This window comes from Balaenoptera acutorostrata, chromosome 3 (genome assembly GCF_949987535.1).
Source record: "Balaenoptera acutorostrata chromosome 3, mBalAcu1.1, whole genome shotgun sequence".
Lineage (NCBI taxonomy): Eukaryota > Metazoa > Chordata > Mammalia > Artiodactyla > Balaenopteridae > Balaenoptera > Balaenoptera acutorostrata.
In genome coordinates this window covers 155360031-155385034 of record NC_080066.1, presented here as the reverse complement: position 1 = coordinate 155385034, position 25004 = coordinate 155360031, and the positions used below count along the sequence as shown (strand labels likewise).

The 25004-nt window shown below is 53.4% G+C and overlaps 2 protein-coding genes across 2 annotated transcripts in view; one reads left to right on the top strand and one right to left on the bottom strand.

Annotated features, from left to right (window-relative positions):
• TMEM63C (transmembrane protein 63C) overlaps nt 1-25004 on the bottom strand; it is a 135863-nt gene that overhangs the window by 108687 nt on the left and 2172 nt on the right. The gene's annotated exons all lie outside the window — the stretch shown is intronic.
• ZDHHC22 (zinc finger DHHC-type palmitoyltransferase 22) lies at nt 2185-12374 on the top strand. The gene is made up of 3 exons (XM_007184521.2): nt 2185-2340; nt 4135-4674; nt 10034-12374. Exons 2-3 carry the CDS (start codon nt 4149-4151, stop codon nt 10297-10299), a joined length of 792 nt encoding a protein of 263 aa, XP_007184583.2. The 5' UTR covers nt 2185-2340; nt 4135-4148; the 3' UTR covers nt 10300-12374.

Below are 25004 nucleotides of genomic sequence, written 5' to 3'. Positions count from 1 at the left end.
CACTTATGTTATCCCATCTGATCATCAGCACCACCACAAGGTAACATCTTCATCCCGTTTTATGGAGGAGAATACTGAGATCAGAGAGGTTCGATGACTTGCTCCAGGTGCCACAGCTGGTTAGTGCAATAAAGTGTCCATTCTTAGTCTGCTTAATTCTGGTGGGGCCAGAATTGAAGGGAAGTTTTCAAATTGCCTTCTATATTGATTTCGTCAGAGATAATCACCAATTTTAGAAAAACAAACTAACATTTGGCTGTGCTTCCTCTTACTCCGTTCACTTAGGAGCGGGGTGCCGAGGAACTACTAGCTCTAGATCTGAAGCTTTAATGTCCTTTTCTGTTGATAAACCATATTTCTAAATAAATCATTGTTTTTGTCCGTTTGCGTTTCCAAGGCCAGATCTCTGTCTCTTTCCTGGCTGAATACTCCCTTCCCCCACCAACATCTTCCCATGTGCCTTTAGCTTCTCCTTTCTCTCTCTCCTTCCCTACCCTCACACACACACAGAAATTCAGACGCACACCTTCCCACCACACACCCATATGCAAAATAAAATTAGAAATACTCCCCAACTCTCAAGGTATTTAGGGAATGGAGATCTTCAATGAATACAGCCAAGTGCTCCATTCCCTCCCTCCCAAGCCAGGGTGAGAGGCAGGCAGAGCTTGTGAAAAGGGTCCAGACAGCCCTGATTTTGACACCAAGAAGCTCTAAAGGAAAAAAAGGCCACTTGTGCTTTTCTCTATCTGCCCTGTGGCCACTGGATCTCACAGGGCTACCAGATTCTCAGAGCCAACACCTGGCAAGCTGTTCTTTTGTTTGTATGTAAAATCCTTTCAGAACATGAAAAGGTTTCCTGGTCCCCTCTTTTATTTTGATGCACACTGTCGAAATCCAGAGAAAACAGTATCTGATGTTTCAAAAATACAGGCTGAGCTGATAAGCATATTGTCCTCGTTTTAAGGGATTGTTCTTGTTTTAATCAATCAGTTGAGGAAGCAATAAATAATCATTTATTTATGATGTTTGCCTTCACCCAGAGGAGTGGAACAGGGCAGGTAGGTGAGCTCTGACAGCCCAAGAAACCGAGGTAGTGGTGGTGTCAATATTCCTGCAGCGGTTCAAAGCTCTCTCTGCTCCCTGCAACCTCCATTTGACACGCACTGGCCAACTGTCCCCACCCTCTTGGTACCCACCTCAGACTAGTGGGATCAGAAAAAGAAAGGAAATAGGAACAGGGAGATGAGGGCAGGACTCCAGGCAGAAGCTCCTGGTTCAGCTGTTCAAGCTCCGTGTCTGGATAAACCACTCAGTTGTCCTCCCTTCTCCCAAATCAGAGCTCCCCCTGGGTCTCAGGGTGATGCTGGGTTGTGTAGAGGCTGAGAGCAGGTCCATTAGTTCAAATCCAGGCTCTGTCACTTACCCGCTGTATGTCCTTGGGCATGTGACTTAGCTTCTCTGTGCCTCAATCTCCTCATCCATACAAGGGGATCATGGAGCTTCTGCTGAGAGGATTAACAATGCTGCCTTATGCTAAAGGCTTATTAGCACAGTGCCTGGTTCATAGTAAGGACCCAATAAATAGAGTCAGTGATTATAAACTAATGCTCAAATAGTGCTCACCACAGGTAGGCCCTGTTTAAGGGCTTTACATAAATTGTTGTCATATAACCCTCACATCTCTGTTTTACAGATGGGGAAACTGGAATCTGAAGATCACACAGTAGTGAATGATGGATATTCAGACCCGGGCAGACAGGCTCCAGAGTCGGGGCTCTCAGCACTTCTGTGCACAATGACGTTGATCTTTAGGCGTGTTGCCCCTGGCAAGCTGAACTCCTAAACCCCCAGGTTTTCCTCGCTCCTAGAATGGAGAGCAGCGGAGGGCTGTTAGCCACAGTGGGGAGGGAAGGAGCAGATGATGGTTAGAGCATCACATCAGGGTGGAATCCAGAGCTCCCAGCTGGAACCAGCGGCTGAAGTCAGGTGGGGAGCCGCAGCCCGCTCCAGAGGAGCGAGGGGAGGAAGGGGGGCAAGTCCCCGAGGCCGAGAGGGGTGGCCAGAGCACCGCCCCTAGGAGGGGAGGGAGGGGTGGCGGGGCTGGGGGCGGGGGTGCCCAGCTGCCATCCCCGCCGTCTCCGGGCCCCCACTCGCTGGCGCCCCAGTGGGAAGACGGCAGCTGCCCGCTCCCTCCTCCCCACACCCCCGCTACCTGCCCAGTCCCCGAAGCGAAGCGTGAGGAGGCTGCGAGCCGGCGGGGCCGAGCCCACAACTTTGCAGCCTCGGGGAGGGCGAGAGCCGGCGTCCGAGGCTCCCCTTGTCCGCGACCAGAGCTTGGTGAGTTCATTTCCCCACTGCTCTGCGGCGGTGCGGCGGCGGCGGCCGCGCGGGGGGCGGCTTCCCGGGCGTCCGGGAGGCGGTGGCCGAGAAGCCGGCGGCCGCCCGCGCTGCCTGCCTCGCTAGGGCTCCGGCTGTGCCGCCCGCCGCCGCGGACGCGGCCGGCGCCAGTGCTAAACGGCCACCGGGCCGCCCCGGCGGTCTCCGCTGTCCCTTCTCCCGCACAGGGCCGGGGCTGCGGTGCGGCCGCCCGCCGTGCGCCCCGCACTCCCCAAGCCCGTCCTTCGCCTTCCAGGCGCCGCGGCGCATCTGGAGGCTGCTCCCGCGGCCCCCCTGGCGACCAGCGTCGGGAAGACACTTGCTTCGCCGGATCCCGGGCCGCGGGCTCTCTGGGGTGGGCAGCGCCGCCGCAGCCCCCGGGAGCCCCCAGCGACCATCCCCGGGCGTGCCCTGCCCTGAGCCCCTGCGGCGGAGAGGGACCCGCGGTCCCCACGGGGGCCGCGAGTCTCCTGGGGCACTGGCACCTGCGAAGGGGACTCCAAGGTGATCAGTCACCCAGTGGGGACGGGACAGCCTGGACGGAGGCCTAGTGGCATTCGCCCGTCCTGGGTGCAGCAGCCTTCCCAGAACTTTTCTCGCGCCTCGGGCTCGCCTGCTCCTTAGCCCCTGGAAAAGTTCTCGCGGGCGCCCGGAATCCTATTTTTAGGTGGCTTCCGAAGCTGGACAGGAACCGGGGCTGTGGGGCGGGGTGGAATAAATTTGTGGTAGGGCTGCGCTCAGCGGCGGGGGTCGATCCCGTGGAAACCTGGCCAAGCATACACGCCTGCGCCCAGGGAGAGCTTGTTGGCATCGAAGGGGTTTCAGCGCCATCGGGGTTGTTTGGGTTTCTCGCTCCAGGAGGGCGGGAGGCAAGCGTGGAGGAGGGGGGGATTTTAATTTCGTCGCCTCAAATGAAAACGCTCTTTGCCAAGAAATAGCTAGGGCAGCCAGCTTCGGAGAGATGGGCTGACCGGAACCGGCTGACACAGGTATTCCTGCTGCGCCCCCCAGCCCACCCATTGCCTAAGTGCTTGTGGGAATGTATCGATTGTTGTAATTGATTTTTTCTAAAAAGCCAGGTGGCAGCGGCTGCGTGTGTGTACACACAGATACACACATACACAAACACAGATACCGAGGCGCACACAGATTACACATACAAAGTCACACACAAGGAACACCCCCCCCCCCACACACACACAGGCAAGCACACATATCCCCAAAGCTCTTTGCGTTATGGGTAGGGTCCCTGAGTATTGCCCAATATGGGGGATGGCACGGAGAAAGGGGAGGTGAAACAGTACTTCCAGTAGGTCATTTCTATCTGCCCCCACCCCAAATCTTCTGCTTTCTCCTCCTAGGGGGTCTGAAGGAGGAATCCCAAACCTGGGTACGTCTCCACTGCCATAAAAAAGCAGAGCCCTAGGCAGCCCCCGCTCCGCCACCCGCACCCACCTCCTACGGACTGAGAACAAGTCCCCACCTCGCCCTCCTTGTACCTGACCCCCGGGGCGTCAAGGAGCCGAGGTGGCTCAAAAATGGAGGAGGTGGGCACCAGAAGGTAGGGCTTGGCTCCCAGAGGCTGTCATGATCTCGGGGTCTCACGCCTGCTTGGTCACGGGTTAGGGAAGAGAGGAGGGGTGATCCGAGGGACATGGGTTTGCGTGGAGCAGGACGGACAGATAGCGCCGGGGAGCGCCCTAGGGAGCCCTCTGGACGCTGCAGTGAGTCTTCCTCTCACCCTGGGCCCCTTAGGAATGTAATCGAGGATGCTGGCCCTGAGGCTGCTCAACTTGGTGGCCCCCGCCTACTTCCTGTGCATCTCCCTGGTGACCTTCGTGCTGCAGCTCTTCCTCTTCCTGCCTAGTATGCGTGAGGACCCCTCGGCCGCCCGGCTCTTCTCACCTGCGCTGCTCCATGGGGCATTCTTCCTGTTCCTCTCAACCAACGCCCTGGGTAATTATGTCCTGGTCATCCAGAACTCCCCAGACGACCTGGACGCCTGCCAGGGGACCGCAGCCAGGAGGGCCCTGTGCCCTCCGCCCAGCACCCACTTCTGCCGAGTGTGCGCCAGAGTCACCCTGAGGCACGACCATCACTGTTTCTTCACCGGCAACTGCATCGGGAGCAGGAACATGCGCAACTTCATCCTGTTCTGCCTCTACACCTCGCTGGCCTGCCTCTACTCCATGGTGGCCGGCGTGGCCTACATCTCCGCAGTCCTCTCCATCTCCTTCGCCCACCCCCTGGCCTTCCTCACGCTCCTTCCCACCTCCATCAGCCAGTTCTTCTCCGGTGAGTGGGCCTTGGCAGGCAGGTTGGGCCCTATGCAAGGACCTCCTACCTCAACCCCAAGTTGGCCAGGTTTAGCAAATACAGGATGCCCAATTAAATTGTAATTTCAGATAAGCTATGCATAACTATTTAATATAAGTATTTCCTGAATATTGCAGGGGACATACTTACACTAAATTTTTTTAGTTATCTATTTGAAATTCAGACTAACTGGGCTTGCTGTATGTCACCTGGCAACCTCCCTCCCCACCCCCATCCTCATTCATCTTCTCCTCGTTGCTCACCACTGTCCATTTGCTCATAGAATGGTGGCAAACCAGGCAATACACCTGCCCTGTGCCAGGAGGGGCTGATTGCTGGCCATCCCTCTGTGCAGCCTGCGAGGTACCCCCATGCTATGGCCTTCCTCTGCCTGGACCCCAATCCTGCTCACACATTCCTCCGAGGACTTTGCCCTCCCAAGGTCTTGCTGATCAACCACAGTGAGGTCGACCAGGGTGCCGGGCCAGTCCCGGCAGAAGGCTAACCCTCGCCCTCCTACCCACTATATTTGACCCCCTCCAGGTTGTTCTCCGGTCTGCAGGTGGCTCAGAGCAAGGAACGTCCTGGTTGGAGATGCAGCCATATTTAAGGACTCCATCTTCACACCACAGAGCCACGGGACTGGTGTGGGATCTGACCCTCCAGGAGGCTCTTACACTTGCAGGAGCCAGGCATGTAGACCTTCACACTGGGGCTCAGCTATGCCCCCCGGTGAGGATTGTGCTTTATATAGCATACCCCAAGGAGAATGGGGTACCAGGCCCAGAGGGGCCTGGTTCCTGGTGGCAGGAACCAGCCCTTGAAACCAGCCAGGAACCACCCTACCTGGCCGTGAAACTTGCCCTTACCTCATTTCCTTCACTCCACCTACCCTGGCCTTTGACTCTGACTGACTTGGCTCTTACAATTAGTAGCCTGCACATATGGACACGTAGCTGTGTGTGTGTGATGTTATCTCCATTTCTCATGAAGAAACTGAGGCTCAGATGGGGTTAAATGGCTGCCCAGGATCTTACTACTTCCTAGCAGCAGCCTCTGGCCTGCCTCCCAGGTCTTTAGACAACGCACAGCAGCAGAGGGAATGCAGCATGTTTCATACCCCGTTGACCTTTCAGGGACAAAAAAGACAGAGTGCAGCTTCTTCCACTGAGAACCCCAAATTGTCTTGATATGCCTGGGCTGGACATTCATAAAATTCTGCCCCACTCTGGGGGAAGCCATCGTTTTGGTCTTTGTTGGGGCCTCAGCCCAGTCCTTTGCAGGCGTAAAACTTTGTGCCATTTGGCAGTGGGAACACAGAGACCCTGGAAGAAGGACCCAGCTATGAGGGTTGCCTTGAGGGCTGGTGGTTGAGCTGGGCCCGGAACTCAGAGCTCTCGGACCTTCTGGATCCTGGCGCCAGCATAGGAGGCTGCTGGGACTGAAATAACCAGGACGGGGGAGGGTAAGTGGGCGGGCTAGCGGGTGGAGTGTGACACCGGCAGGTGGAGAGACGAGGAGAGCCAGAGAGACTGATTACACTTTCTTTTCCAAGTAGTTTCATCACATAAAAATGGGTGCTTCCAAAGAGAGGATCTTGAAATGGTTTGATTTAAGCCTGGGCTTGAGGCCTGTCCATATGTGCTAGGTTTGGGTGGGAGACAGGAAGGTAAAGAAGAGGAACCTCTTGCTTTGATCTGATGGGGGAACAGAGCCAGTCAGTGCCTGTCTTGGGGCCCAGGTCCCTATTCTAGCAGAAACATGAGTCCCACTATCTTTTACCTCCTCACCAGACCCACTAGGAAAAGGAGGCCAAGATTTCTTTTTCTTTTTCTTTTTATTATTTGGCTGCATTGGGTCTTAGCTGCGGCACGCAGGATCTTCACTGTCGCATGCGGGATCTTTTGTTGCGGTTCATGGGCTCTTCGCTGCGGCGCGCGAGTTTCTCTCTACTTGTGGTGCTCGGGCTCCAGGGCGCGCGGGCTCGGTAGTTGTGGTGCGGGGGCTCTCTAGTTGTCCCGCGGGCTCTAGAGTGCACGGGCTTAGTTGCCCCATGGCATGTGGGATCTTAGTTCCCCGATCAGGGATCAAACCCACATCCCCTGCACTGGAAGGCAGATGCCTAACCACTGGACCACCAGGGAAGTCCCGAGGCCATGATTTCTAATCTCCAACTCTCCCATCTCATCTTCCTCCTTTGCCGGCCTTTCATCTTTCCCCTTGGCAGCCCTTCTCTCGCCTGCCCTGACACACACCTCACCTGTTCAGCTTCTCCCTTCCTGTCCCTTCTCCCTCTCTTCTCAACCCAAACGGTTGAGGGTACCGCCCTCTCATCTGCTCCGGAGGCCAGGTGCACAGGAGGGTGTAAAAAGGGGCAAGTCGTTGGCTAGATTGAGCTGTCCCCAACTGTGGCACTGCCCCTAAGGCAGATCTGCCACCAGAGCACGGGATGGCTGTGTGTGGGCCCCGGGAGCCAGAAGTGGGAGGGGTCTTCTGGCGGCTGTACCCACATGCCCTCCATTGATGCCAGAGAGGAAGGAGACTGGCCAGTTAGACTTTAGAAGCTGTTCTTTCTTTTGGCTTCGTGGGACCAGTACAGGTTGTGTCACTTCTCTGAGCCTCATTCTTCTCATCTGGGAAATGGAGGTGACACCATCTGACCTGTGTCATGGCATTTGGAAAAGTACGCCAGTGTGGTGGGTGCCAGAAAGTCCAGTAGAAGGGAAAAGGGGTTAATATTTGTTGAGCAAATATTATGTGCTAACCACTGTGCAGGTCTCATTTCATCCAATCCTCAGGACAAGTTTGTGAGGTAGGTATTATTATATCATTTTGAAAGACTCAGCAACCAAAGGCTTAACAAGGTTAAGTTGCTTTGAAAGCACACAGCTAGTATGAGCCCAGCCCAAGCTTTGGACTCAGAGCTGCTAGCCTCCAGAGCCCACATTCTTCCCGCAATACTGCCTCTCTGAAGTTGCTTCTTGATGAATGAGCCACTTTGGGAGAGAGAGAGCTTCTTATCCCAGGATGTATATTAAAGATGCTGGGTGATGATCTGTCAGAGGTGCTATAGGTGCTTGGTGGAAAGCCGGGGTGGAATGATTGGATGGTGTGACCCTTCAGGCCCATTAGGAAAATTCTGTGATTTTCTAAAAAAGCAGAACTATTATTAAATAGTTCAGAGGAGCTGAGGCAGCCAGGCTAGGCAGCTTCAAACACTTTGAGAGAAAGCATGTCCCCAGAATAGCCTTTTGTAGCTGCTGCAAGGGGCCGGGGAAAGGCCACAAGGTCTTTTCTGCATGCCTTGATTTAGCGCCAGAAAAAAAGAGACTGTGGAAAACAGCTTCCATCAGCCCAGGCTTGTCCCTGAGGCTGAGTTGCAAGGCAGGCTTGCGCTTGACAGCTCTGATGTTTGCACATCCCAGCTTGAAGGCCATCTTTGCCTGTAGCATTCCTACACCCCAGAGGGCACCATGGCCCCAGGATCCTTCATCCCGCACATGGCTGCCTGAGCTAACCTGTGCTGACAAGGAAGAAGTGGGTCAGAGGCATGGCACAGCCCAAGGTGAGCCCTGTCCCGTTGCTGCCCCCTGCCCCCCGTGCAAGCCAGCTGGACTGAACTTTCCATCCCCCGGGCAGCAGGACTTTATTTGTCCCCAAGTTTGCAAAGAGAAACCTGCTATCAAAGCTCCTAGGGCTGAGGGCAAGAGCGGGATGCTAATGAGCAAACCTGAATCGTATCCACATCCTCCTGGCCACTGAGTCCACCACTGCTCAGATTGGAAAAGTTTTTTTTTTAGTTTATTTATTTGGTTGCGCTGGGTCTTAGTTGCGACAGGCCGGCTCCTTAGTTGAGGCTCACAGGCTGCTTAATTGTGGCATGTGAACTCTTAGTTGTGGCATGCATGTGGGATCTACTTCCCTGACCAGGGATTGAACCCGGGCTCCCTGCATAGGGAGCGTGAAGTCTTAACCGCTGCGCCACCAGGGAAGTCCCTGGAAAAGTTTTAAAAGCCCAACCCTCAGGGGTCTGGGAATGGAAACGTGGGGAGATGAGAAGAGGTCCATGGGCGCCAGGGGAAGCTGGAGAAGGGAGGAATAGGGTTGAGATTTGCAGAGGTTGAATAGGTTGTAAGGTAGGGTCTCTGGCAGGTACCCGCATCTCACTGGAGGAAGTGATGGTGAGCTTGCCCTGCTGGGGAGAGGGGCTGAGGAGGGCTTTTGAGTTCTCTCCAGGGCCCACTGCCCTGGCTGCTGGGCAGGTCAAGGCTGCTAAAGTTGTAGCCCAGCCAGATCTCCAAGCCCTGGAAAGGAGAAGGAGAAAGCGTGATGGTCTTAAGAGCTAAATTGAGCCCCTTTTGGAGGTAGTCTCCTTATCTGTGAAGGATGCCCAGCAGGGAGTGCCGCGCTGAGTGTGAACCAGAATGCTGGCCACTGCGCACACAATTTCTCTGAATCATGCAACCCTATGGAATCATTGTTGTTATACCCATTTTACATTATGAGCAAACTGCAGCTCAGAGAAGTTAAGAAACTTTTGCAAGACCACAGAGCTGGGAGATTCAAGCTTAGCACGGACCGACCACCCCAGCTCGGAGGAAGAGTGGGGAATCTCTTACTCAATGATGTTTAAACCAGCCATGGAGAGTGCCGGTGTAGAGGGGTTTAGGGAAGGTCCAGCTCAAGGCAGGGACCTAGACTGATGACCTTGGGGGCCTCTTCCAGCCTTAGCAAGCTCTGACAGGACGGCTCTGGCTGAAAGTTCCAGTGGCCATACTGTCCTCTTTTTAACATTGATGACTGAATTATCCTCTGCACTGCCTTGAAACTCGTGATTTATTCTTCTTGATGACTAGGCCCTGTTCTCCATCATGCTGTCACTTTCCCGAGTCCTCCCAGCCAGTGCTCACAGCTCCGAAGAGAAGGCACTGCAGTCTAGACAGCTGCCCAGGCACCAGCTCCCTCTCCAGGGTCCTCAGCTCGCTCCTCTCTCCTCCTGAAAAAAAAACCCTTCTCCCTGTTTCTAGCCCCAAAAGAGAAGGCAGAGAGAGAGAGAGAGAGATGGTATCACTGACCCTGAGGAAATGCTGGCATCTAGGCACTGCCCATAGAAGTTTCCTTTCCTTTCTCCTCCACGTCCTCAGTTCTCCTCTCTCGCCTCAGGAGCCATCAGCACTAAGAAAAAGTTAGGACAACTTGTTCCTCTCTCTCGCTGCAGAGCTGAGATGTAGCTTCAATCTCATTAATCTCCCCCCCTAGTGGAAAGCGCCTGCTTGGATGGCAGTTCAGTGCGTGGCCTGGCTGTAAAATGATTCTGTTGTTTTCCCGCCCCCTGCAGGAGCTGTCCTTGGTCCTGAAATGTTCGTCATCCTCATGCTCTACCTCTGGTTTGCCATCGGCCTGGCCTGCGCTGGCTTCTGCTGCCATCAGCTGCTGTTGATCCTCCGGGGGCAGACCCGCCACCAGGCGCGGAAGGGGGTGGCAGTGAGGGCCCGGCCTTGGCGCAAGAACTTACAGGAGGTCTTCGGAAAGAGGTGGCTCCTGGGCCTGCTGGTCCCCATGTTCAATGTTGGAAGTGAGAGCTCCAAGCAGCGGGACAAGTAGCGGGCACTCCCGTCATTTCTCTCTGTGTGTGTATTGACTCCTCGTGAACAGAAGACCACAACACCCCGTCTCCACCCATGGCCCACTACAACTTTGGACTGGTAAGGTCCTAGCATCCACCCCTGCTCTGTAACACACAGAGAACAGCGTTGGCTGGTGGATCATGACGAGGAGGGAGAATGGCCACCGAGGCACTGCTAGGTTCCCCATGAGCCAGCCTGGTGGCTGCTAGCTGTGCAGAGCCTCTGCTTTTGTTTCTTCCCCATTGGGGTGCCTGCTCTTCCCCTCTGCCTGGTTCACCCACGCTCCACCAAGTCTCCTGTCATCACTGCTATCTGCTAGAGCGCTTCCTCTCAGCCCCGTGTTAGGAGTGGGGAGTGGATTCTTGCTGCTGGTATGAAGCTCCCCAGGACCTGGAGTCTGGCAAAAACGTTTAAAATTACCATGTGCGAGAGGCACCCAAGTCAGCTCTGCCAGCTGCTAGTGAGGTTGGGAAGGGAGGGGTGTGTGTCCTCATCCCCTCTGTGGAATTTTTAACGGTGGAAGGAAAAAAGAACTCAGTAGCTTGCTGCCCAGCCCTCAAGTTGCAAGGCCCTTTCTCTGGGAGACAGCAGCTAATGGCCTGGGATTTCTAGCTGCTGTCCCCTCTCCACCCCGCCCCAGCTGGCTACCCAGTCCAATCCAGGACCTGGCTGGATGCTTCCTTTCCCTGGCACTCTTCCAGCCTTTCCCATTGGTCCCCAGCCTCTGGGTCTTTGCTAGATGCTGGGAAGGCAAGGAAGAAGAGAGAAGGAAAGGGAGATACTGATAAATGAGAGTGGTATGTGATTGCACAACCATATAGAAGGGGGCATGTGATCGTGTGTGTGTGTGTGTGAGAGAGAGAGAGAGAGAGAGAGAGAGAGAGAGAGAGAGAGAAGTGGTGAGGAATGTTGTTATGAAAATAGAGAAAGAATGGAAAGAGAGAAGGTCACACAGAGATTGGGCATTGGGATATTTGGGGACTGAGAATGAAAGGGGCAAATGGGTTCATTTCTGAAGGACATTCTAGCAGCTAAAGCTGTTCAGTGTTTGAATAGTTGCCTGGGAAGGTAGTGAGTGCCTCACAACTGGAGGTATTCCAGAAGGGGCTAGGCAGTCATCTGGCAGGCATGCTGTGGAAAGAATTTCTGCACAGGGTCAGGGAAAAGAAGATCCTTTCCCACCCCAAGATGCCAGTGTCTTCTTCATGATTGCCAGATCCAGAGGCAAGATCTGCAGGGATACCTGTGAATTATTTGCTTTCGTGGAGGATGGGGCGGGCATGGAGTGGTCTGAAAATCATGATGCAAACTTTCAGGACCCTACGCGACCACCAGGGAGATGGGACTACTAGGTATTAATGCTAGTTGAGGAGGTTGGCCTTTGAGAACAGGGAGATGGAGCAGTGTCGGGGCAGTGGTGGGGAGAGCAAAGCTGGAAAATCATGTTCAACTCTGAGGAGTGAGATTGGGAGAGTTGAGGCTCAGGAATGGGGACACCAGAATATAGGGGTGCAATTGGGAGACCAGCCCTGACTGGCTCTGGATGGGGGCACTGCTCTGCATTCTGGGACCCAGAAGACCAGACTCCTGGGGCATATGAGGGAGTGGGGACAATACAAGTGCCCCCTCCTGACTGGGTCCCAAGGCCATTCTGCCATCCAGTCTGCTGGAGCCCACACTCTGCAGTGTCCAGCTGGTGGCCACAGTGACCCCAACCATTGCCACACGACACTGCACAACACCTCGAGTTCTTGAGCAAGCTTGGGAGGACTTTATCTTGGTTCTGCCTTCACGCCCCCTAGAGAACTAATGTAGTAATGGTGCCACCTGCTCATCCTTCTCCCCCTTATATTATTCATTCATTCATCCTACATGTATTTACTGAGCACCAGCTATGTGCCAAGTCTCCACCAGGCACTGGTATACAGTGGTGAACAAGATGAAATCCCTGCCACCAAGAGCATCCTGTTGCTGCCCCCATGTCCCCACCCCCTGAAAAAGTCACTTTGCCTTCTTGCTGGTCAGCAGGATGGGTCACTTGGAGGGGAGGGATGTGGCAGAGAGGGTTGAAGGGGAGCCCAGGCTTCCTGGATGGAGGGGTCATTGGGGCGGGGGGGGGGGCTTCCTCACCCTCAGTTCTGACCATATTGAATCAGTGGGAGTGGAAATGGAGAAGGGAAAGGGCCTGGCTCACTCCCGACCCTGAAGCTCAAGCTTGGAAGCCAGCCCCGCCACGCTCAGTCTCCTGGAGGCCCAGCATTGTGAGGGAGCAAAAGGGGTATGTGCCGGGAGTCATCTCCTGGCTGACTGGTCAGTGGGGGTGACAGTGGGGAGGTTGCCAGGTGGAGGACTTGAGAAATATTTGTACACATGGCCCTATACTGTCGATGAAGAACATCAATAAAATATGTGGTTTTAAATTGGACTTGATGTGATTGTTTTGGCACTGTGGTTGGTAGCAGGGCTGGCAAGGCTGGAATACACTGACACAGTCATACTAGCTGCTAAAATATTTAAGGTAAGTATTCAAAACGCTTCTGTTCCAGTAGGTAAATAACCACTGTCCAGACTCCCTGAGCAATCCAGCCCTGCTGTCCCAGCTGCTCCTGCTCCTTCCCTGGGATTCCGGGCTCACCTCGCATCCAGCGATGAAAAGGGCAGCGCTTGGCAGCTGTGTGGGGCCCCCAGGGTCCTGCTCCAGCCCATCAGCCAGTGTCCATTTTGAGTGGTCAGGACTGTGCTGTGTGGTTGGTAAAAGTGTGGGTACCAACCCTGGTTGGTAGCAGGTCTACGTGCTGGGATCTGTGGACCCACAGGCACCAGGGATGGAATGTCCCACCTGGGAACTTGCCTCCTCCTCCCTCCCCCAATCCTCCTCTCCCACTCCTTCCCATGACAGCTGGGGAGTGAATGAAGAGGGGAGTCCACCTCGTCCTCCGTCTCAGCCAGAACTGACCACCACTGAGGATCAGCCAGGGCCCCCTGCCCTCTTGGCTCCTATAATACGTGGACACCTTGGTAGCTGGGAGGGTGTTGAGCCCTGCAGGGAGGGAGTGGTCCCTGAGCAGGTGAATGGGCATAACCTCTGATGCATCCAAAGATGTGCAGGCCTGGACTGATGGAGGACACAGCTGCAAAGTGCTCATTCTACTTGGGCTGTTGAAGAACCTTCAGCCAAGGCCAGTGTTGTATATGGGTCGGCATTCCCTGAACACACACCAAGGGGCAACCAGCAAGGCAGCCCCGAGATATGCTGGGGCCGGCGGGAAGGGATGAATGGAGCTGCAGCTAATCCTCAGCACATTCTAGAGTGTGAGTTATCCATACTCCACAGGGCAGACACACCTGCCTTGTTCACACTGTACCCTGGATGCCTGGCAGGGACCAGGCACATAGTAGGTGCTCAATGATTGCACAGATCAGTGCTCATTCACTCGCTCCATACCTCTTCTTCCCCTGATGTGCACAGCACTGGGCTGTGCACACAGTGGGGCTGGAAGACAAATGAGGCAGCTCTGTTCTCCAGGGGTTCACATCCTGGGAGAGGTTCCTGGGAGGGCTCAGAGGACGAAGAGAGCACATCCAGAGGTAGGGAGCAGGGAGCTTCCATTTGGGCAGAGCCTGGAAGGAGGGATGAGATCTCTGCAGGTGGAGAGGGATGGAGAGGGCTGTCCAGGTGGAGGGAGCAGGCCTGGAGCCTTGGAATGATTGTGGAACAGTTAGGATAGGGGACATCACAGTGAGGCAGAGGGAGTTAAGGCTAAGAGTTGGGACCTTAGCAGAGGGGCCTTGAATGCCAAGCTAAGAAGAGATCTGGAATAAATTTGACCGGTAATAGGGAACCACTGAAGGTTTTGAGCAAGGGAATTACCTGATTAGAGCTAGAGTTCAGAAAATGGAGCCTTGGCAGGTAGACTGGAAGTGGGAGGGACCAGATAAGAGGCATTTGCTATGATCTGCGTATGATGTAACCAGGGTCTAGCGGGGAGTAGTGGCTGTAGGCTGGTAAGGAAGGGAAGATATCAGAGGCACTTCACAGACGCGGAAGGGGCACTGGCGAAAGGATCCAAGGTGATCCTGAAGGTTGAGGTGGGGTGACCAGTGTGACCTCAAAGGACAGGCCATCAGGAGCACTGGAATTGGGAGGAGAACATGACCCTGGGCAGGGTGCAGGGCCCCCGCAGCGCTCGCCGCTGTCATTGGCCCATTGGTTGGCAGTTGATGGTGTCACTCTCAATAACCACTCTGCAACCTTGAGTGGAGGAAGGGGTTCAGAGCTTTTTTATGCACAGCGCTCTGACTCCCAAAGCCGGGGCGTGGGGAACCATCTGCCTGTGGCAATAGAGGTCATAGGTCCTCTGGTCTCCACACCCAGTGTCAGACACAGTGAGATACTGGGCTCCCCGGCGCTCGGGAACCAAAGGAGCTTTGGGGAAAGGATGTACTTGAGGAGACCTAAACCACATCCCCCTCCACTATAATGAGGAGCCCAGTCCTTCGGTCCTGGCAGCCATCTTTCAGCCAGTCTCCTCCACTAAGAACATGGTTGTCCCCGTCACTCCATGTATTCGGTCCCCCAAATGCCCTGGCTCCTCTCTGTACCCTGTGTCCTCCAACTGGCCTCATTGTTCCCCCTCATGTCCCTCCTGCCCTGCTTCTGGGCATGCTCTCAGGGATGCTTGGGAAGCAGCCCCTCCTGCTGGGGAGAAAAGGGGGTGATGGGCAGAGAGCAAGGATGCCTGACTCCTGTCTTATCCCAGGTGCCTTAGAGATGAGGCAGAACCTTGGACCTGCTTACCAGCCAGGCGAGCCTGCTGGTGGGGCAGGCGGTGTCTGGGGTAGCTCAGCTGCTCTTGGTGTTGGCCTCTGCCTCTGCCCTATTCCTCTCTCTCTGGGTGGTGCTGGCCCAGCTTCTCCATTCATTCCTCAAACATTCATTGATGCTGACTCGATGCCAGGCATGGTGCCAAAAACCAGGAAGGCAAAGATGAATGAGACCCATTGCCTGACCTGGGGGAGGTCACAAGGAAGAGGACCAATCACAGACGGTCCTGTGGTACGAGAGGGCTGATGGAAGGAGGAGGACAGGGTGCTAGGGAAGCCTGGAGGAGAGCACTCACTCAGCCGTGGGTAGGCTGGAAGACTTCCCAGAGGAGGTGACATCTGGGTCACAGAGAATGAATAGGAGTTGGCTAGGCAGAAAAGCAAAGCTGTGGGTGGAAGTGGGGATGGGAAGGACTATCCAGGGGCAGGGATGCCAGCTGATTTCTGGGAATTTCAAGTCTCCATTTAGGAGTGATGCGAGCATGAGTATGCAACCACAGTCAGAGAAGACTTTAGTCCTGAGGGCACGCTCCCCCTGTCTCCTCCCTCTGATCACTTCTTACAAACCCTTGGCTCATCCTAGGTCAAGGGTGTCCTGCTTGGGTGCATCAGGCACAAACTGATGTCTAGATCAGCAGGGTTCTCCAGGTTGGAGACCAAAGGCAGGGGGTCATGTTTATTGCCCAGAGTTTCAGCCTGAAGCTGCTGGAAAACTCAATTGGGACCATTGGAGATCCCTGGACCTCACCCTGGGCCCAAAGAGGGGCCTCTGGGAGCTCCCCATCACTCTTTCCTTCCCACCCAGACTCAGCAAATGGGGTTAGAAGGGAACTGTTTCTGCCAAGATGGCCTCCAGGAGCTAGAGTAGAATTGAAAAGCTGAAAACCCTGAAATGTAGGGATGACCTGCATGATGTACAATCTCCTGACTTGACTGGCAAGGTCCCCATCCCCCTTGTGGCCCTCTGCCCCCTCGTGGGTGACCTCACACCCCACAACTACATGCCTCTTCCATCAGCCTAGGCCTCTCCCAGCCCCACTACATCCCACAGGGCCTCTCCTCAACTAGTCCAGCCCTGGGGCAATCTTCCCCTACACCTGGCAGCTCTAACTTCCTCCCTCCTTGTGGATTTCGTCTCCCAACTCTACTGTGAACCTTAGAGGGCAGGAATGGAGATGATGGAGTGCCCTGGTTTCCCCCTTCCTAGTGTAGAGTGCAGTCCACTGACACTACTGTCGCAGTAATTCTACCGTGAGTGAGAATGACCAACACTTACTGAGCATTCTCTGCATGGCAGGCCCTTGTCGTACACACACTTTACCTGCACTATTTATTCCTCATAGCAACCCCTTGAGGTATGATTTATTACTACCCCTATTTTCCAGATAAAGAAACTGAGGCCCAGAGAGGTTATATAACTTGCCCAAAGCCTTGTGGCAGAGCTGGGATTCAAACCCAGGCTGCCTGCTCCTGACTTTATCCTTTTAACCCAGACACTAGATTGTCTTTCTATGTGGACTGTTGTAGACATCCAATAAATTCCCTGCTGAAAAGTAACAAGGAGTCTCATTTTTATTCATCAATTCATTGACTGACTGATTCATCCAACACATTTATTGAGCACCTACTATGTGATAGGCCCTGGTGGGAACAGAGAGAAGAACAAGGCTCAGCCTCTCTCTTCACAGAGCGGACAGTCAGCTGCTTAAGGTGACTGTGCAGGTGAAAACAGGCTGATTTCAGGAACTATGAGGTGTATCTGGTTCCTCCCAGACTGATGATGATGGCGAGTTGCCCTGGATGAAGCAGCTTCTACCAGAGACTGACTGTGCGGGTTTGAGAACAGCCCGGGCTGAGGCCATCCTCCAGGGCTCAGGGACAATGCCTAGCCAGGGGGAAAGGCCTGAGTTATTTCCGGGCTGCTGCCCTCCCAGGCAGTATCCGGGCACCTGCAGGAGGGACACTTCCAGAAGGCCGAGCACAGCCAGGCACCTCTCACACCCCTTCCCACAGAGACCAGAGCAGGGGAGGCACCAAAGACCCTAAGATGGAGTGGGCTCTGAGGAGGAAGAGACACAGACACCAAAGCTCATCTACAACCTATTCGAAAAGAGAAGCCTCCGGAGGGGCCAAAGGGATAGCTGGCGAAGCGAGATCCCATGTTAATGTCCTCCCCACTGAAGGCAGCCTTAGCCAGAAGCTGGCAGGCAGGGAGCAGGGCACTGACCTGAAACTCTGAGCCGAGGGCAGCCGAGAGCCAGAGTTGGGAGGCTTCCAGAGGGGAGGCAGTCCAGTGTGTGGGCTCCTTCCCAGAGTCCCGGTCCCCAAATGCCCCTTTCTGGCCTCCTTTGATGCCTGAAATCCCCACCACCAGTATCTCCTTAAAGACAGCACACACACACACACACACCCAGCCACAACTCCTCCTTCCAAATTCTGGGATCCGCTCGAGCTGCCTTCTTTTTCTGCCTGATAGAGGGCTGAGAGTTGGGCCAGATGCGGTCTGAATGGGGAATTTCAGTTAGAGAGGAGGGGAGAGTGGCGTCCAAGACATGGGGAGACCTGAGGGGAAGGGGGGCCCTGCATGAGCGGTGGGAGGGGTGCCAGCCTGGGAACCTTCTCCACAGCATGGGCAGAACTAGGCCTTGGATGGGCAGGCATGGGGGTGGGGCTCACATGTCCCCTAAGCAGTAAGTGGCATCTTGGAAAGATCACCACCCGGTGAGTCCAAAGTGCCCAGTGGTTCCGGTCACTGCCATCCTTGGACATCGGATTCACTCTTTTCTTTTTTATAGTTAAATATGCAATATTAATTTTTTACTGAAGTATAGTTGATTTACAATGTTTCAGGTGTACAGCAAAATGATTCAGTTGTACATATATACGTACGTAGATATATATGTATATCTACCTATCGATAGATATTCTTTTTCAGATTCTTTCCCATTATAGCTTATTACAAGATATTGATCCCTGTGCTATACAGTAGGTCCTCGTTGTTTACCTATTTTATATAGAGTAGTATGTATCTGTTAATCCCAAATTCCTAATTTATCCATCTCCTCTACTTTCCACTTTGGTAATGATTAGTTTTTCTATGTCCGTGAGTCTGTTTCTGTTTTGTAAATAAGTTCATTTGTATCATTTTTTTAAGATTCCACGTATAAGTGATATCATATGATATTCGTCTTTCTCTGTCTGACTTACTTCGCTCAGTATGATAATCTCTAGGTCCATCTATGTTGCTGCAAATGGCATTATTTCTTTCTTTTTTATGGCTGAGTAATATTCCATGGTATATATGTGCCACATCTTCTTTATCCGTTCATCCGTCGATGGACATTTAGGTTGCTTCCATGTCTTGGTTATTGTAAATAGTGCTGCTATGAACACTGGGGTGAATGTATGTTTCTGAATTAGAGTTTTCACCATTTCCAGATTATATGCCTAGGAGTGGAATTGCTTAAACTTTAGTTTTAGTTTTTTAAGGGACTTCCATACTGTTTTTGGCTGCACCAATTTCCATTCCCACCAACAGTGTAGGAGGCTTCCCTTTTCTCCACACCCTCTTTGGACTCACTCTTAGACTTATCAAGAAGTGGACATTCTCGGCCCTCAGTGGGGCACACCGAATGAACCCCCCCACAGGGGCAAGCACAGCTCTCCCTTGCCGCAGACTCCACCCCTCCCCACTGTGCGGCACATAGGGCCCCTGCAGCCTTCTGAGTTCGTGACCCCTGAGAGGCTAAGCTTCAGGAGAGCTGAGATCTAGTCCCAGTTGTGCCTTAGATAAGCCGTGAGACCTTCCACAAGCCACTGGGCTCAGCGTGGCAAACCTCTGCCTAGCATGTTGTGCAATGGACGGTGGGGGGAAAGGCAGGAAGAGTGCTTAGGGGAAAAAGCAGTGAGGAGTATGATTTCAGAGTTGGAAAGACAGGGGAGGTGAAATGACATGAATTGGATTTTGATGGATTCCAAGCCAGCAGAGGTCAGCAGCAGCAGGAAAAGGGCTGTTCCTACTTTTAATCAGACTTGTAAGGACTGCTCACATGGTCCAGGTGGAAAGAGCCCTGGGAGACCCGAGGAGGGAGCCGAGCAGGCGGCCAGTAGAGCGAGCAGCTAGGCCCATCCACCTGAGCGCGCCTGGCAGCTGGGGCCGAGAGCTCCCTCGCAAGTGCTGGGTAATTAATAAACAGAGGAGCAGGGGAGGGGGACGACGGCTCGGAGAAAGGATTTAATTAGCAACGCCTTCAGGAGAGAAAATTAAATTACAGGAAACAATGGTGGGACTCCGAGGAACACGAAACCCCTAAACCGATTCCGCAGACCCGACCCCTGCGCGGGCCCGGGCCGCAATTCCACAGCCGGGGCCCCACCCCGTGGGATCAGGGCCGCGCGGGACGGGGTCTCAGCCGGGTTGGCTGCGCCTCCCCGTCGCCCTGGGCATGCCTGGGACTCGCCAGGGCCCGCTGCCGTGGCTCGGCTCCGCCGGAAGGGGGCGCCCGCGCTCCGCAGGCCAAGGTGGGGCGCAGGAGAGGACCTCGGGCGAATCAAGCCCGGGTCTGGAGGGGCTGCTCGGTGTCTTGCCTCGAGGAACCACAAAGGGCTTCAAGGGGCCAAGGGCGAGATCTAGGCCCAGACTCATGCTGCTTCTAGTGGTCTGATTCATCTACTCGTCAGAAAAGTGGGAAGAACCAGCCTGATCCAGAGAAATGAGGCCAGGCAGTGCGAGGACAGGGCAACCTTGACCACACCCCGGCTCCTCCCCCGTGCATCACCTCCTGGGAGGTTCTTGGCGTTCACGACCTCGCTCTCATCCCTGCCGCCTCTCCGCAGCCACCACTGTGGCCTGGTGTCCCTCTACCCCACTCCCCCTCCTCCCCACAACCTGGTAGTATTTTTACCAGTATAAACAATAGCAACCATTCTTGAGCTCTCGCTAGATCCAAGCCTTCTGGTGAGTACTTGGCCTAGGGGAAATCACTGAATCATGACCACAGCCCAGATCTGCAGAAGAGGAAACTGGAGCTCAGAGAAGCCAAGGAAGTCACCCATGAACATACAGCTGTTAAGTGATAACGCTGACATCATACCCCATTGGTCTCTGAGCACTAGTTCAGCAGAGGAGCTCCCTTTTTGATCCCCAGTCCCTAGTACGGAGCTTCTCTCATATTAGGCACTCAGGAAGGATTTGTTGAACGAATGGCAGGTATCTCCTTGTTTGTCAGAGGGGGCGCTAACAGCTGAGAGGCTGTGAGGCTGAAATGAGATGGCATGTGTAAATACCTGGCAACGCACTTGGACCACTGTGAGCGTCTAGTAAAAGCTGGTGCCAGTGCTTCTCGAACTTGACAGTGTGCAGGAATCACCCGGGAACCTGGTAAAAATGCAGATTCACGATCAGCTAGTCCTCTGATTCTGCATTTCTAACAAGCTCCAGGGGATGGCGATGCTACGATCACACTGCACAGTGCAGGGCTAGTCCCTTCTCCTCGGCCCCAGCCCTAAACCCAAGCCCACGATGGGGAGCCATTGCGGGAGTTCCCAGTTTTGTCTGTACATTCGCAGTCCTCTGAGGAGCTTTAATTACTGATGGGGATAGGGAAGGGGAGGTCCTACCTCCCAGAGAATCTGACAGAATTGGTCTGGGGTACGGCCTGGGCATCGGGATTTTCAAGGGCTTCCACTATGCAGCCAAGGCTAGACCCGCTGCCCTGGAGGTGCCTGCGCAGGGCAGTAATGTGAGCAAGAGGGTCTGAAGAAGTTCACCCCGTACAGGTGTGAGGACAGAATGTGCAGAGACTGGAGGCTGAGTCATCAGCTAGGACTCTGGGCCACGTGTGAGATTAGGATCCTGGCTAGGGTGGGGCCTGCAATCAATAGGGATTCCTCAATAGCTCCCCGCCCCCTGGCTGTATAGGCCTAAAGAGGGGTGAGGCCTAGGACAGGCTGGGAGAGCGTGCTTGCCAAGTGTGTGTGCTAAGGAGGGGCTCTGTTTTCGGTGCAGCAGGGTGTGGGAGCTGGGCTGACTGGCTGCTCACTGCCCGTTCAGTACTATGTGAAAGGCTGACCCTGGACGGAGGCCAGCTCAGCTGGCTCCATCCTACCCCCTCGAGCTTCGAACTTCGTGCTTTACCTGCAGCAGCGATCGATTGTATGATTACCGCTTCTTGAGCACCCCTCCCCCTCCCCACGTGGAGCCACTGCAGCAGACACTTTACACCTTATGGCACAGGAACCCTTTAGAGGAGACAGTCATCTAACAAACTTGGAAAGGAGGCCCAGGGAGGGTATGTAACTTGCCAGGATCACACAGAAACCAGATCCAGATCCAAAGTTGTATTTCCATCTCACCATGATGCCTCTACTCAGACTCTTTCCTTTGGCTAAAATGCTGTTCCCCTTTCTCTCAGCTTATCTAAACTCCACCCCACGCCAAGGCTGAGCTCAAAGCTCAACTCGCCTTGTGTTCCTTTCGAGACCTTGGAGAGCTCCTACAACTCTGGTCTGTAGTTGACCTTGGGCACCAGCCACACTACCTTGCCGTTGCTACTCTCCCAGTGAGTCACATCTCCTGGCTCAGCTGTGAGGGCCCCAAGGTGGGAGACCACGTTTGTCTTTCTGTAGGACTTGGGTCTCAGGAACTGTTTGGTGCTGCCAGGGCTGGGCCTCGGGTGAGGCAAGTGAGGTGCCTATGGTGCAAAATTTAAGGAGGTGCTCAGGCTTGCTTGGGGTCGTGTGAATGCTTCTGCTGGCAGCAGCTGGGGGGGGGGGTGGTGGTGCTGAGGAAAGCAGACGCAGGTTCTCTTGTGGGTGAGCCCAGAAGTCTGAAGGTGTCACCAGACAGGATAATCCACTTTCTAGAACTCTCTCCTAGTGTGCTGGGTGTTGGAGTGAACTTATCAACGAATTAATATACTGCACCTCTATCATCGCTTCTGTTCTCAACTAGTAGTTTAACATGAAGGACTCTTGCCCTAATCAAAGGATGCTAAAGCCAAAAATTATCAAAACATTAATCTTTGAAATAAAAGTAGAAGTGAGTAGGCCATATCACCTTGCCCAGGCTCACACACCCAACTCTGGATGTACAAGACCTGGTGAGACCCAAACCATCAAAGGGAAGACTGACTAACTGATGGTCATTGCTACCCTCCCACTAGAACAGAAGCAGGAAACATGTCTGTTTCATTCACCATTTCATACCCTACAACTAGGTCAGCACCTGGGACATAAATGTATGGACAATTTTATGTATTTGTTACTCTGAAGTAACAACGATAATGTCTTGGTCAGGTAAGCTTCAGGAAACATTAAAGCTTTCAGAAGTGGAAATGATCAGGGTTTGAGAATAGTATAAATTTTAGGGGGGGGTAGGGGGAGTGAAAAATCTGAGTAGTGAGGACCACGTCTGAGGATTTTTAAAGGTCCCCAAAGTGGGACCTACCATGGGGCTGACCTGTGCTGTCAGATGCCTGCTCACCTCTGAGTCTGTGGGTCCCAGAATGCTTGTTTCCCTCGATTAAAAGATCAGTGCAACAGAGACACTTACGGCCGGGTACATGCCCTCCCACGTTTCCCTATGCCCTGCAGTTGGCGGGGTCAGGAGGCCAGTCCTGTCACTGCGGCCCGACCTGACGAGTACAACTGGCAACTCCGGTAACTGACTAGCTAGGGGCTTCGCAGTGTAACTGAGCCTGGAAAATGCTTCAAGAACGCAAGGAGCATAAACTTCCAAATACATCTTGACTAGACAAGCATCGGCTTGAGGCTTTAAAAAAAGGCTTTCACCTTAAGTTACCCTGGTGCCTCTGGCCTGCTGGATCTCCGGGACCATCAGTGAAAGCACGCCCTCTAAACCAGGCCTGGGACTGCCCTGTCAGCTGTGGGCATCCTGGGCTGTTGGTTTTGATGGTTCACTGCCCTTCCTCCGTGTGTTTTGCTTAAATGAACACACACCTGCATTTCCCGAGCAGCCCAGTGACAGGCGAGAAGCCTTGCTGGAGAACAGAGGGGAGTCAGAATTAATCATTCTCTAGGGGGACCACCTGACCTCCAGAACCAGACTTTCCTGCATTTGTTAAATAGGATGCATGGCCTACTGAAGGTGCAGTTTTTTATTTGTGGGTATCTTTAAGCTTCTTCTCTTCCCCTGACTCTGGGGCGACTTATGAATTTGTATCAGGGGTGAGCAGAAAAGATGGTGATTTCAGCCCAGCTCTCTGGAGGGGTATTATGGTTTTACTATCTGCGAGTGGGAGCAGGTCTGGGTTTTTTGGCCAGGGCTCAGGAGCTGCCATGCTCTCGGCCCCAGACGGAGGACAGGCTCCAAGCCAAGCACCCCCATCTGCCCAGCCAGAGGCCAAAGGCTTGTGGGTACCCCTGGAGAACAGAGGCCCTGGCCCACCTCTGTAATACAGACATTTACCAGAATTAGAAAGCAGTCCTCCAAGGCCCCTGCAATTCCTGAGATAAAGTGAGGCTTTAGGAAGATTAAAGGCAGCTATTTTTACTCTCATGCTCTCAAGCCACTCTGAAGGCCTTGCTCCAAACGCTCATCATTCAACCTGACTTGGGCCCTCACGCGGGCTGGCCTCGGGATCCTACTTTCAGTTTTTATTCCCTTTCATTTCCTAACAGCTTCCACCCACTCACTGTTACTCCACAGGCTTTTCTCTTTCTTTCTCATCTCCTCCAGATGCTGTAATGTGAGGCAGGAACCACACAGACTGTTCTTTCAAGCAATTCTCTCATGCCTTGCATAACCATCCTTCAGAAAGAGAAACAGATAGGAAAGCCACGTGTCGTAAGAACGAAGAGAGGAAAAAGCCGAAGTGGTCACAGGAGTCCATGGACCCACAGAATATCTCCTTCCAGGAAACCAGTCAAAGGCTGGGTTGAGATTTGCTCTCTTCCCATTAGTTGTCAGTGTGATTTTGGTAGAAAATACTGTTAATTATTCCAAGCAAATGACAACCCTTAAGGGGTGGAAGGCCATCACTTGAATTCCATTGCTGGGCTTTTGTGCAGGAAGGCTGTCTTGCTCTGTGGAGCAATTTCAAAGTACTTTAGAGACATCATTTTTTTGTACTTCACCATAATCCCAGGATGTCAAGTGGACGGCAAGGACTACTCCCCTTGTCTTATAATAAAGGGAACTGAGATAAAGCTGCTTTCTGCTGCCTCTTTCCCTCCAGCCACTCTGCTCGTGCTGTGTCGCCCAGGCAGACCTCTTCTCATCTCTTACCTCGCTCCCGGTGGGGATGAAAGATGATACCCAGAGCCTGGGGCCTGAATAAAGTCCTCACAAAGTACCACCACATCTACATGGTCTATGACTATTTACCATTAAAATAATGTTAAACCAACCTAAGAGCCTCCTTAGAAAACACGCAGAAACATCTTCTCTGCCAAAAAGGAAGCTTCCTACCACGGTGCACAGAGCAGAGCTGAGGCAGCATCACACAGATTCCGGGGAGGCAAAGGGAGTGGGGCCAAGAGAAGAATATTAAAAGGTTATGGGGAGAGAAATCTGGAACAAGATAAAAGCAAACTGACATATTCTCTAAAATATAAAGACCCATTATGTCCTTCATTTCAGATGAAAGAGCTATTGGCAGATGACTGACTAGGAAAGGACATAATTTGATTTAATCCCCAATTATTCTCCTTTGGGGCGAATGAGTCTTCATTCGAGGGCAGTCTCTTATCTGGGAATTAGTAAATCCATGTTAGCTGCAACTAGGTAATCAAAATCAATGCAGGCTGGCAAAATGCTTCTCCTAGGGTCACATATAATAAGTTTAAAATCTGACAGAACACCTTAAAATCAACTAACCAGAGCACTAGGAACCTACT